General features: G+C 38.6%; 1 protein-coding gene across 4 annotated transcripts in view; it reads right to left on the bottom strand.

The window, feature by feature from the left end:
• The window catches only part of IGF2BP2 (insulin like growth factor 2 mRNA binding protein 2), a 158,219-nt gene that overhangs the window by 144,335 nt on the left and 435 nt on the right, over positions 1 to 13,449 (bottom strand). For all 4 annotated transcript variants that reach the window (XM_024768151.1, XM_024768189.1, XM_024768160.1 and 1 more), the window contains exon 2: positions 12,014 to 12,074. In XM_024768151.1, coding sequence (XP_024623919.1) covers positions 12,014 to 12,074 — 61 coding nt within the window. The remainder of the gene's footprint in view (positions 1 to 12,013; positions 12,075 to 13,449) is intronic.

The raw sequence follows: 13,449 nt of genomic DNA on the forward strand, positions 1-13,449 counted from the left end.
ATGAAATCATTAATCTTTGAAGACCAATCTTCAGGAAGTTAGAGTGGTAAAGCATAGGGGCATGGAGGAGAGCTCAAAGGGCAGTGTCCCAGTCTCCCTCTCCCTCTCCCTCTCTCCCTCAGGACTATAAGGACTCCCCCCAAGAGTCTTTGGCCATAAGTTAAGAAATCATCGAAAAAATAATATTTTTGGAAGTAATATCCTGTTTTTGAACAAGAATCATACATGCAGGACTGATACTGAAAAAGTGCACGTTAGAGTAAAATGGCTCATGTCCCTTCTGATTTGTTGGGCATCTACTCTACCCAGGTGAAAATATTTTGAAGATCACCTCTGTGTTCATGGAACCCCAATACACACACCAGATAAAAGTAGGGCTGCTCTGCTTGAAGAAGGGGTAGGAAGGCCATCCTGCTTGCACCTCCTAAAGCAAAAACTTGTTCTTGACGAATGAGAGGGTCCCATGTCACCAGACCCATCACTGTACAAAGTCAGTTGACTCTAATGGCTCTGCCAAGAGCTAGAGTACAATTATTGCCCAAGGAGCTCCCTGGAAAGTTCCTGAAGGGCAAACAATCTGTGCTGTTGATTGTAGAAAAATCCATAGATTTAATAGTCTGGCATGCAGTTGGCAAAGCAAACAGTTGTTACTAAAGCGAAAGTGACAGAAGATGGAAGGCCATTCCACAGGATTCACAAGTAAGGGAGGCAGGGTCTAAACTTTCCTCAGGAAAGAGCTTTGCATCTGCTAGAATACCTGATCAACGAAGGGATGGACTCAAGGCCCAGAATTACACACTATAGGACAGATACTTCCAAACTGTTTATTCAAAGCAGTAAGCACCTCTGCTAATCCAAATTCTAGACCAAACTCCAATATATAAAACAACAACGAATGCAGCTGTCTTCCAATTGAAAGGTTGGTAAGAAGACAGGACCCCCAGGTACATATGTCCACTCCCTCTTCCCATAAATTTGGCATCTCCTCAGAATCCTAAGGCTCCGTGGAACACTCTGTTAAAAGCACTGCTGTGGGGAATAAAACATGTGACTCTGGCCTGGAAATTTTTAAGGCAGGTATAAACACCTTGACCATGATTGTTATAGGTGAACTAAAGCCACAAATCATTTTCAATATCAGAATTATTGTTTTGAAATCACTATTGAAATAGACACATATGGCAAACCATTAATACAAAAATCAATGAACCAGAGAGCTAACTCTTCCCTGGCAAACCTCTTAAGATGTATAAAGAATTACATCAGAACCAGCCACCTGTTCTCAATTCTTTTATAACCCTTACAACAAAATTCCTTTTTAACTTACCTACTTCATAAACCTAAATCCCTGTCTTTATTTCAAATAATGGAGCCAGCAGTGCCTTTGTCATTGCAAATCTTTAGTGAAGAATAAAATAAAATCTAAATTTTAAAAAAATATTAAGCAACTAAAAACTTTAAAGAATATTAACCAACCAGCAGTTTGTTTTTTATTCCTTAGAAAGGAGATTAAATCCTATATTTTAAAAAATCTGAGCTTAAAACCTAGTTTCTTAGGCTTCCCTGGTGGCGCAGCGGTTAAGAATCCGCCTGCTAATGCAGGGGACACGGGTTCAAGCCCTGGTCCGGGAAGATCCCACATGCCGCGGAGCAACTAAGCCCGTGCGCCTCAACTACTGAAGCCTGCGCACCTAGAGCCCGTGCTCTGCAACAAGAGAAGCCACCGCAGTGAGAGGCCGATGCACCACAGTGAAGGGTAGCCCCCGCTCACCACAACTAGAAAAAGCCCGTGCGCAGCAAGGAAGACCCAATGCAACCAAAAATAAATAAATAAAATTTATTAAAAAAAACACAAAACCTAGTTTCTAAAGATCCTTGATTTCATCATCTTTAGCAGCGACACAACTCGGGGAGTTTTAGAGAGCTTAGTTTACAAATTCAGTGTCCATGATTTGAAGACATCACTATCAGTCTGAAGAGAAGGGAAAAAAAGAGTACAGCTGGATCCAGGAGAAAAGCCAGGTTATTTACGCACCCACAAATTTTTTTCTGTTCTTCAATGGTTGTTGTTAGTAGATATTTTTCCTTTACAAAGAATAAACACAAATCCACTTCAGGGGGGAAAAATAGTAGCCTAAACTTTCAGCACTGGGAAATTCCATCCCAAGTTTTCAACTACTCACAAAAGCTTATGAGGGTTGACCCCCAGGACCGTGGAGACCATGGAGGAGCGTGTCTGTGGCACATTCCGAGGAAGTGTGAGCCACAGAGCCCATATATTCCAGCACACTGAGCAAGCACACACATGCCTCCCCACTTCCCCAGACTCCGCCAGCGAGGGGGCACCAGGCTGGAGGCAGGCCTCACACACCAGGCACCTTCCAGTCCTGCCCAGCCATCCCTGCGGAAGTACAAAGGGGAAGGAGAATAAGAGAGAGGAACTGGCCAGTGCAGGGCCTCAAAGAAAGAAATATAAGATCGTTTGTGGGGTAGGCCAACCACATACTCTAAGGGTTTTTAAAAGTCAAAGAACAACTTGTGTGAGCCTCCTGGTCCTGCTACCACCAATGGAATCACTTACTGTCTCCCACCCACCACCAGTGAGTACCAGTCTTTCTAACACGCTCTGGAATTACAGACCGTACAAGCTGCACAACCAAGTTCAGTCACCTATGCTTCTACAGCTACCGGTATCCTTTCTCCCTTCCTCCATCCCTCTTTCTCTCCTTCCTCCCTTTCCTCCTTTCTTCCTCCTTCCTTGCTTCCCTCCTCCCTCTGTTCTTAATAATTGAAGAGGTTAAACTCCAGTTTTTCAGCGTTAAACTCTTTCATCATCTATCTCCAACTCTCTCATATAATGATGCACAAACACTTTTACTCCAAAACCTATCTACACAATGAAGAGACAAAACATCCATTTTTCAAATATGCATTGTTAAAATCACAAAGATCAAGAGGGACTAAAGTAAAAGGTCTCCACGTAACAAAAACTATACAGCCTGTCCTCACGTAAGCTTTTTCGAAATAGCCTCTATTTCATGAGTTGGTTTGAGGTTAACCTGTCCACAGAACCACCATTCAATGAAATAGATTTTTGCTTTACTTTCAAAGAGAAAGAGTAAAAAAGAATATATAAATGTGGTAATAAAAATCTTTTCTGATAATACTCTTGACTGAGAAAAGCCATTATTTTTCATCTTATAATAAAATTTTTTCATAAAATTACATTCTTATCAAAAAAGCACCACCTCTATATCTACGAAGCAAAATGCTTGTATATCTCATTCCATTGGTAGTATAATTGTATCTCAAGTCCTATTTACTAAAAAAAAAACAAAAAAGTTATGAATGCATAATATGCTTAAGTAGTGTATCAAAAAGAATATACAAATCTTTCTACTCCCTGTGCTTTCAGAATCTTTCATTGTCAAAAAGGTTTAAGGGCTTCCCTGGTGGCACAGTGGTTAAGAATCCGCCTGCCAGTGCAGCGGACATGGGTTCGAGCCCTGGTCCAGGAAGATCCCACATGCCACAGAGCAACTAAGCCCGTGTACCACAACTACTGAGCCTGTTCTCTAGAGCCTTCGAGCCACAGCTACTGAAGCCCACGTGCCTAGAGCCCGTGCTCCACAACAAGAGAAGCCACCACAATGAGAAGCCCGCGCACAGCAACGAAGACCCAATGTAGCCATTAATTAATTAAAAGGTTTAAAATTTTCTAATGTTAATAAGATGAACCACTCTATAGAAGATAATTTGCAAGAATCCCGTATTTCCGTCTCCAAATCATAGACACTTTTTAAAATATACAGATAAAAATGAAAGCATGCCACACTTTGTGCAACACTCTAGGTCCTACACAAAAAAGTCTGAGGTGTTTTTTTCCAGGATTTAAAAAAAGTATCTGGGCCAAAGGCAAAAATACAGACCCTCCCTACCCACCCCCACCCCACTGCATACATATGTTTTTTACACTTAACTTTCAACCACAATGATTTTTTAAAAATCTTTTTATCTTTAAGTAATTACTAATGCCTCTACTATAGGTCTACTTCAAGAAAGTTTCTTCAAATTATGACTAACACTTTCAGTTGTTTTTCAATTACACTAAATTAAAAATATACTAACTTCAGTTAGTCAATCCTTTATCTTCCTCAGCATATCTGTTGTATACATGTAAACTTTAGCTCTAATTCTGAGTTAGGAAAAACATACAAAGTTACTCTATTACCTATGTACACATTATCACAACTTCCTACTTTATTGCTAGGGTGCTGTTACTGTATACAAATTAGATGGTAAGCAAGGGTAAGACACCCACTGCATCTTTGAAGCAGGTTTGGTCAGTAGAAGGAGTTGCTTTGGAGTCCAAAGCTTTACAGCCCTATCTGTGAAAGGGATGAAATTCAGATCTCTCTCGGCTGTATACAAAAAAATATGAAGGCCTAGTCCAATGCCTAGCACATTAACTACTCAGCAAGTATTAGTTACCTTTCTTCCTTTTCCCCATCTTCTGAGTCAGAATTCCACAGAACTCTGGGCTCTACTAAGTTAAAGAAATGAAATGCCTAGGGAGTTGGAAATAATCTTTCACTTACCTTTTTCTTGATAATTCCTTCCTCCCTTCCACCACCACCATAAATATGATACTACACAAAAGTTAAAGGAAATGAGGATAAATGCAGACAAAGTTCACAATTAAGGGGAAATGGACTGTTCTTCACATGCTTAGTTATTTAGTATATGCTTTTGAGTGACTATATCATTAATGAGGAACTCAGAGAACTTTAGGGATGCTATCCTATTAACATTCATTTCACTCCCACAGGAGAGGCCAAAGGCCATATTCTGTACAGAAAGTGAATCAGAGAGAGACACCAAATCTCAGGAAAGACTTGGCAGCTACCAGCAAAACACTTAAAACGAAACAGTCCTGCCCTCTGACAATGGATTGGCTGAAACCTGGGACGAACCCACCCAAGTGATTCCTTGAACTTGACTTTCCTTTACCATGTGGCACACGGTCTTGACCAGGGCTACCTGTGTAATCTGTGTGGCTCAGCTGTTGAAACATCTTTCTCGGCAATGTCCTATGTCATAATACAAGGAATGCAAACACTAAAAAAAGCAATGTAACAACAACATCAAGATCCAACCTTCTTGGTTAGGCATACCCCACTTCTGTCTATGGGCAAGCACAGTGATACTGCCAGTAATTTAAAAATGACCTCTGTTTCTAATTTTTTTCCTAAAAACTATAACAAAGTACAGATCATTTGGATTAAGAATAAGATCATTGCAAAGCGTGATTCACAAACAAATCTATATTTATATCTTTCCATCACTCTTGAATGGCAACCTTTGAACCGTACAACACTTTCAGATAACTTCTTTAATTAAACAAAGTAAATGTACGTGAAGTACTCTGGACTGAGAATCAGAAGTTCTAACCCTAGCTTTACTATTTAATAGTAATGTGACCTTAGGTAAATTATTAAATTTCTCTGAGACTGAGTTTTCTCATCTAAAAAAAGGAATAATATTAACTGTCCTTTCTTCTTCACATAATTATTATTTAGAATAAATGAAATAATGTGTTAAAGAGGCTGAGATATTATCAGTACTATGTGAATATGAGATGCAGGCACATAAATATACATTTATCTAGTAGTATTTACATGTCAACACATGGAATCATGATATTACCTTTCTGATCACATTTAAAACAAAAATTAAAAGTCCAAGCTTCCCCCACAGGGCAAATCCTCACATGTTGGTACACATTAATTGTATGATAATAAGAAAAACTGAAAATATCATTCTCATTGCAATCGTCCCATACAGATTATCCTGGTCATTAGGTACAACATTTTCCTTGATATAGATAGATAGAAGAAAGTCTAAAACATGCATCAGAACTCTTAATTTTCATTTAATGGACTTACTGAAATACCTATTTTATGAAATATTCTTGATAATAAACAGAATGGGAAAATTCTAACTAAATCTTCACATTTTAAGAAATAAAGTATAGAACAGATAAATAAATAGGAAATCCAAGAATAAACAAAACATGTCTCCAAAATGCAAGCTTATTATTTAGTGAGAACCAGAGGCTTGGGGAAGAAACATATCTATTAAATGATGGACATCATTTTGGACTTGATTGCCTGCTATAAATTCAAAAGTATCCATTTTCTCTGGTCTACTTATTCAACACCTCAACATGCCATCAAACACTAAACCAAATTAAAGAAACAGTAATTATATTCTCCCTCATCTTTGGAAGCCAAAATAACAAAATCTGAATTTTTCTGTAAAAGTAAATAATTTTTCTTCACTATTTTATGGAAAGACCAGACTAAAGTACATGATCAAAACAGGAAAAGAAAAACCTTAAAAATAATGCTCTGAGCACTCTGCAATTTTGCTGCCCAAAATAGAACCCATACAGTCCATGCCACCAAATGAAAATTACAAGTTTGTAAGCATGAAGTCAAATTATAAAGTAAAAGATTTAAAAAAATATTTTAACGGTGATAAATGAAGGGAAAGATTGTTATCTTTACTGGTAGGTGTTTGTTGTTTATTTGCTATTATGTTTTCTTCAGTGATAGTGTTTTGAATGACTACCCAAACTAATTTGAACTTTAATTTGAGTTTAAAAAGGACAAACCTTGACTAACAAAATACTTGGGCAAATTTTGTTAAACAGAACTCTCCCATTCTTCAAATTAAGAAGTTAATCGTAACTTTTGGAAATTATGCTTTTGACTAAAATTTTTAGAAAGCTGGTTTAAAAAATTGGTTTAGCCAAACCCCACCACTTTCTTCTTCAACACCAATAAGAACACTGAAGACATTTTGGTGGCATTTAAATATAATTTTTTAAAATATATTTTTGAAATTTATTATTCAACTTTTTTAACAGCCTCCAAAGAAACCAGCTCAATACTATGCTTCTTCTAATGAAACTGATTCTCTCAGAGTACTTTTGTTATGCAAAATAATACACTGTCTTCCACAGTATAGAATTTCTAAATGAAAATGCATATTCAAGTCTTAAATCTTCTATAGAAAATCAAAGCCTACACAGAATCACTTGCCAATTCTCTTAGTGAGAGGGGACATCCAAGCAAAAGTGAAGGAGAGTAAATTTCCCACAGAATGGTCCTTCCAGTAGCATGCTCACTGAAGAAGCCACTACAGGTGTCTGTGCCCTGGCTCCCACAAGGTTAAACACCTGCAAGAGTTATGCATCACTCAAGGCACATATTATTGCACTTGACTCCCTTTATTTACCACAAGGTTCAAACACCTAGCAATTTTCATTTGCCTTGTCAGGACTAAAATCCAGAACATTTGTTGTTTAATTTAAAGATATCCTCCTCTTCCCTCTTGATACCATCTGTCTGAAGCTACTGTCTCCCATAAAACACACACGCACGTGTGCACACACCCCGCTGAACCACAGAGATTGATGCACTTAAACTCAAATTATGTCCTCTAACAACTGACCAATTGCTCATCTACTTTTGAGGATTTCATTAGCAGACTTGGAAGAGTGATTCAGCAGGAGACAGCAAATATTTAGAAAGCTGAAAGTATCAAATATGTATAAATAGTTCTTACAGAAATCTGATTTTCATAACTTTTTGACTTTTAATAAATGTGCCCAAATTACCACCCTTTTATGCACATTTCAATGTCATTTACATTCCCCCCATCTAAAAAACTGGAACAACCTCTGTAAAATAAAAAGCATTTACTCAAAATAATAGTGAAATGTTGATTTTGATATGTATTAGTTCTAAATCTTCTAACGTCCTTTAAAATTTTTCTTCTTAAAGAAAATATATTGTACTTTAAATCATTATGTATAAAAGGTGTTCTACAAATATTATTAATCTTCTCTCATCTTCTCTATATAAATGATAATCTCAGGCTAACATAATAAAAAACAAAACTCTGAGACCATCCCTTATGGTCATCTTATACCCAGCCATAATTACAAAGAAACATTATTATTTAAAAAAACACAATTTGACAAATGTATTACATATCACCAAATCACTATTTAGAATTAACGTTCATGTGTTTAGCCATCTAGTACTTTTATAAATCACTACAATATAATTTAAAATTGATATGAATTTGTCAAATTGGAAAATCAAGCCCCATATAACATCTATTTCGCTTTGTAGATTTCAATGGCTTTTAATATTTAACCAAATAACGTAAAAAACAATGACCAGTCTTTTAAAAACACAAACTAGAATTTTAAACCTGAATTACCAAGTAATTTTTTTCTTTATTGCTTCTATTTTAATCCCAACACTTATCTCTTAAAGGTCACGAAAATGTGTAATTTTCTATGGCATTACCTAGAACGGCATAAAAAAATTACTAGCCTTTTTTTAAAATGGGAAACTAAATGTCCAACTCAAAGTCAAATCAAAACTAACCTTAGAGTAATATATATATGTGTGTGTATGTGTGTGTACATATATATATATGTAAAATATCCACACATGGAATCTATACAATTAAATCCAGGCCATAATTTCTAATTCAACAAATTCTTGAAATAGGGTACCATATAATTTTAACCTAATAAAGTCTTTTCTGTTGTTACAAAATTAAAAATTGATCCATCAAAAGCCTTTGTTGCAGGGAGGGCTTGAGGTTGGGTGGTTGGGTTTTTTTTTTTCTTTTTGGTATTTAATTCAACTATACACAATGTAGTACATACAAGCAAAACACAATTGAGATACTGTTTTCTTTAACATTCCTATAGGAGACCAAATTCATTTGCATTGGAGAGAACACAATTACTGATTTTTAACTCATGAAAGACAAATTCATAGCTTTTCCCTACACTACCTCATAGTATTCTCACCATCTCAGTGAAAGCATGTCTAGCACCACTTAGTTACTTCCTAGAAGTGGGCAGAAATTGCATTTTTCAAAGTTTTGTTTCTCACAGAATCATTCAACTTTAGTTACAAAGCACATTCAGGTTAGCGTATGTCTTAGCTCAAAACAATTTATGTAATGTGTGTGTGTGTGTGTGTGTGTGTGTGCGCATGTGTGTAGATACATATAGTATATAAATTTTTTTTAAACTAAACTCTCATCAACATCAAAAATGAAATTTCTATCAAGGAAGTTTCCACAACTTTTACAGCCCTTTGTCTGTTTTTTCTTCCTTAAGAAATCTTTGATTCATATATGCTACCAAGAAATGCGAATAGAGAAAAAAGAATCAAAGATTTTTATTCAACAGAGCCTGAAGCCAACTTAGAAAGTAAGAAAAATAGATGGTTTGTACATGGTTTACATTACAATAATTTGCATTTAATAAGAATGAAGCACATGTGGCAAAAGAAAAAAGAGTTTTCTACTTTTAAGTGACCCTGAGAAAATAATACTATCTAGTCTGTCTACAAAAACAGCACATATAAAATAATGCTAGAATGGTATTTAACAAAAGATCCAATTGGTAAGCAAATGGCATGCCAATATTTTCATAACTTAAGATAAAAAACATCTCCTCCCAAGTATCATTAGGTTAAAAAAAATCTATTTGGAATATAGATATTAAAACTGATTCTTGAGAACAGAAAGAAATCAGAACAATATAAAGAAAATGAGCACTCACTTGTGGAATGGTTTTTTAAGTAAGCAAGCAATGAGGATGCATTGTTTCCTTCACATTTTCACTTCTACTAACACAAAAACCACATATAGAACTGACTGAAGGCCAACAAATGTACTTTTAACTTGTTAATTTTCATGGAAGTGCAATAAAAGAACACCAAAATAGTCACCATATAACATAAAAGCTTTGGTTTCAAATGTCACAGTACCCTGTTTTTGAGAGTCCCCTCCGTGGTGGAGCCCTGTACATGAGAACACACAGCTGCCTCCTCCCAGGAGTCTGAGCTCAGTACACAACACCAGGCATCAGCTCTCTCTCCCTTAGCCTGCAGTACCAGTAACTAATTTCTGCATTTTAAACTAATAAAGGAAAGGAAGAAAGATCAAAGCTATCCAATCAGAAATGAAGCAGCCCTCTACAGCAGCAGCTTATGCATACATTTGGCATGTCAGACATCTTCAGAGTAGTGAATCATACACAGCGCATTTCAATCTACCTCCTAGGTATTTCATATTACCCACAGTGTTCAAAGAAATCATGTACCAATAGAGCTGTATAAGTCCTAGATTGCTCTTTATTTAATTAATACTAAAAATTTGGGACAAGCTTTTAATTCTGAACTCTTATATAAACACAGCAAAATCATCTAAATGACCCACCAGCTAACAGCAAGTAACCTCTGTATTTTGAAAGAAAAAAGTTAAAACGTAATATATTTGTGAGAAGTTTCAAGAGATGTTAATAACTTTAGATAAACTAGTATTTCACTTACATTGCAACATTAAATAATATACTTTGCAACATGAAATGAGACACCAACTAACCAAAGATAAAATTCTACCGATTTTTACTAATTATAACCAAAAAAAACCCTCAAAACAATTATACAGCCAACAGAATTAGATATTTATAGAAACATAACCCATCAAATATTTTGGGTGCTTCTTTCAAACCTTGTTCAGTATGTTCATCCAATATTCAAGTGTTATGAGTAATTTCAACTTACAGTAAATAGTTAATGTATCAAAAAGCTTCAACTTCGATTTCTCAAGCAAAAAAAAATTTTTTAAGAAAAGCATACAAACTTAAAATAATTTAAAAATTAATCAGTTGCACATTACATTTCTTCCTAGAGAGAAGAACTAGCTTAATATTACACATGAAACTGCAAATCATAATTTTTACCTCTTTTTTTTTTAAGTTATTAAGTAGTTTTCTGATATGCCACTGGAATCACTGGCAAACAAAAGATATTCTGTTGCTTAGTTAAAACATATCTGGAAATGTGCACACATTTTTAGAAACCCTTTAAGCAAAACATCTATGTATTTAACAATTGGGATAGTTTGTTTTAAAATCTATTCAATCCTGGCAAAAATCAAGTAAATGGTTACACTATTGAGAATCACAAACTGTAAAGGTGGTAAGTCAAAGACTTCACTTAGAGTCTCCAATTCAGCTACTTAATGACTAATGGTGAAGAAATGTATGTGAATGGGATATAAACTAAGTTACGACACATAGAAAAAAAATTTAGAATGAGTAATAAAGGGCCCAAATTTAAAGTCCACAATAAACTTTAAACAAAGATGTTCTCCCTCATTCTCTCCTCACAGACATTCTCATGTAAGCAAATCACTGTGGAGAAATCCAACCTCCACAAAACTTTTTAGTCCTTCATTAACAACAGTGCACTTAAATATAATTATAGATTTCACAGTGATATTTGTTTAGCCTCAAACATATCTTAAAAGCAACAACAACAAGAAAACGCTCAGAAGCAATATTCAGTAGTCTCTGTGACTAAAAAAGTCTGGCTTTTAACTGCCACCTAATCCAAACAGCCTACTTGTTTAAAGCACTATGCAAAAATATCGACCCCTTGCTGAATTATTTTATTATTCAACACTAAGGTATCTAAAAAAGAAAACTAATTAATCGCAATAATCGCGAAGTTTAGTTAAGCAATTTAGCTGACACAGTAAATATTTACTCTTAACATCTCACAGGAAGTCTTGACAAGCATTTGTTGCCATTGTGCTGGGGGGCAGGGGTGGGAGTGGCGGGTGGGAGGCAAGTTTTCATAAACAAGTTAAACGGTCCCAGCGAATTTAACACAGCTAGTGTTCGCCACCCACCCCCAATAAGGCACCAGATACTTTCCAAGTACAGTAAACACCTTATATAATGAAAGTAAAAAATGTAGCTTTCTAAACTATTTTAACTCCACTACAAAAACAAACAAACGCCTTTTAAAAAAAACTATACAAGCACATTTTTAAAAACTGAGTGTATTTTTTTTATTTAGACGTAAGACCAATCACACAAAAAAACTAAGCAAAATATATTTACCTGAGCTTTTTGGAGACTGAGTAATCAACTTCCATGATTTTCCCATGCAATTCCACTTTACCTTTAAAACAGAAATTAAAGCACTCAGAACCTTCCTGCAATCAAACCGGCGGGGGGCTAGGAGGGGCACGCACAGAACTCCACGCTCCGGCTCCGCCTTCGGGCGCCCTCAAGGGGTCTCCTACCCTGCTCGAGCTGGGCAAACTTGGTTCCCAGTGGAGAAAAAAGGTGGGCGCCCCATGTCGCCTTGTTCCCCGGGACGAGGTGGCAAGGGTGCGAGCCCGGATCCCGACCCCAGGTATAGCTGTGGGTGGCATTACCGGAAAAACAAATTTAATAAAGAGCGGCGCCAATTTGAAAGGATGAGCTCATTTGAAACTCAAGCTGCAGGGCTGGCGCGGCCCCGCTCCTCTCCGGGCCCCCACCTCTCCATTGCGCTAATCCGGGCTCCGAAGGCTCCGCTGCTCTCCCCTCCCTGCCCTCTCCTCCCGGTGGCCCTGGTGAGACACGCCGAAGCCCCCCGGGGGCCGCTTCCGTGAGAGCCGGGTCCCCGCCTGCTTCTGGTCACCTTGGCCTCGCCGCTGCCCCGCCCCCACCCCGCGCGCCGGTGGGGAAGGGGCTCCAGCCGGGCCGAGGTTCGGGGGGCGCAGGCTCGTGGCCTGGGGGCGAGCGCGGCTCCGAGCGGTGCGTGTGCGGGAGGGAGAGTTGGTGAGTGCGCGCGCGCGCGAGTGTGTGTGTGTGTGTCGCTCTCCGTCTCCCGTCTGGGCTCCAGCGCTCTCGCGGGCCCCCCGGTCGCCTCTTTCTCGGTTCTCAGTCCGGGCCCCCACCGAGTTGAGACAGGGCACCTCGTAAAAAGGTGCTTCTGGCCGAGCGGGAGGCGGGGGGACAGACGGCGGAAAGCCCCCAGCCCCGAGTTCTTCTCAATAAAATCGGACAAAAAATTCAGAGAAAAATAGGAGCGCTTGAGAGACAAGCGAGAAGGGACTGAGGTTCGGGAGAGGACCGATAGAGATGTGCCGTCGTGCAAAGGCGGGGTGGGGGGAGCCCCGAAACCTCGGAGGGGATCGTCAGGGTGGCGCCGAGGGGGTGCCAAAAGTGGGGGACCGCGGGGCGAGCTGGGGAGGGGGCTCGAAAGGAGAGTGCGGCTCAGGGGACGCCAGAGGGCGAGAGGTCCTGGGCACGAGGCACGGGAAGGGGTAAGGTCCGCTCAAGGGAGAAGGACATTCAGGGTTTAGGGGGGGGTCCCTGACAAAAGGGGTGACGGAAAGGTCAGGGAAGAAGGGGAGACGGGGGCTCTCTAAGGATGGGGGTGGGGAACTGGAAAGCAACTCGGGGAGCCGGAGGAACAAGGGGTGCCCCGGGAGAGCGAGAGAGCCTCGGGAACCCTAGGGGAGGCTCGGGGGTCGCCCCAGGGCTGCGGCTGGGAGGGCAAAGGG

Source organism: Neophocaena asiaeorientalis, unplaced genomic scaffold, assembly GCF_003031525.2.
Source record: "Neophocaena asiaeorientalis asiaeorientalis breed wild unplaced genomic scaffold, Neophocaena_asiaeorientalis_V1.1 scaffold225, whole genome shotgun sequence".
Classification (NCBI taxonomy): Eukaryota; Metazoa; Chordata; class Mammalia; order Artiodactyla; family Phocoenidae; genus Neophocaena; species Neophocaena asiaeorientalis.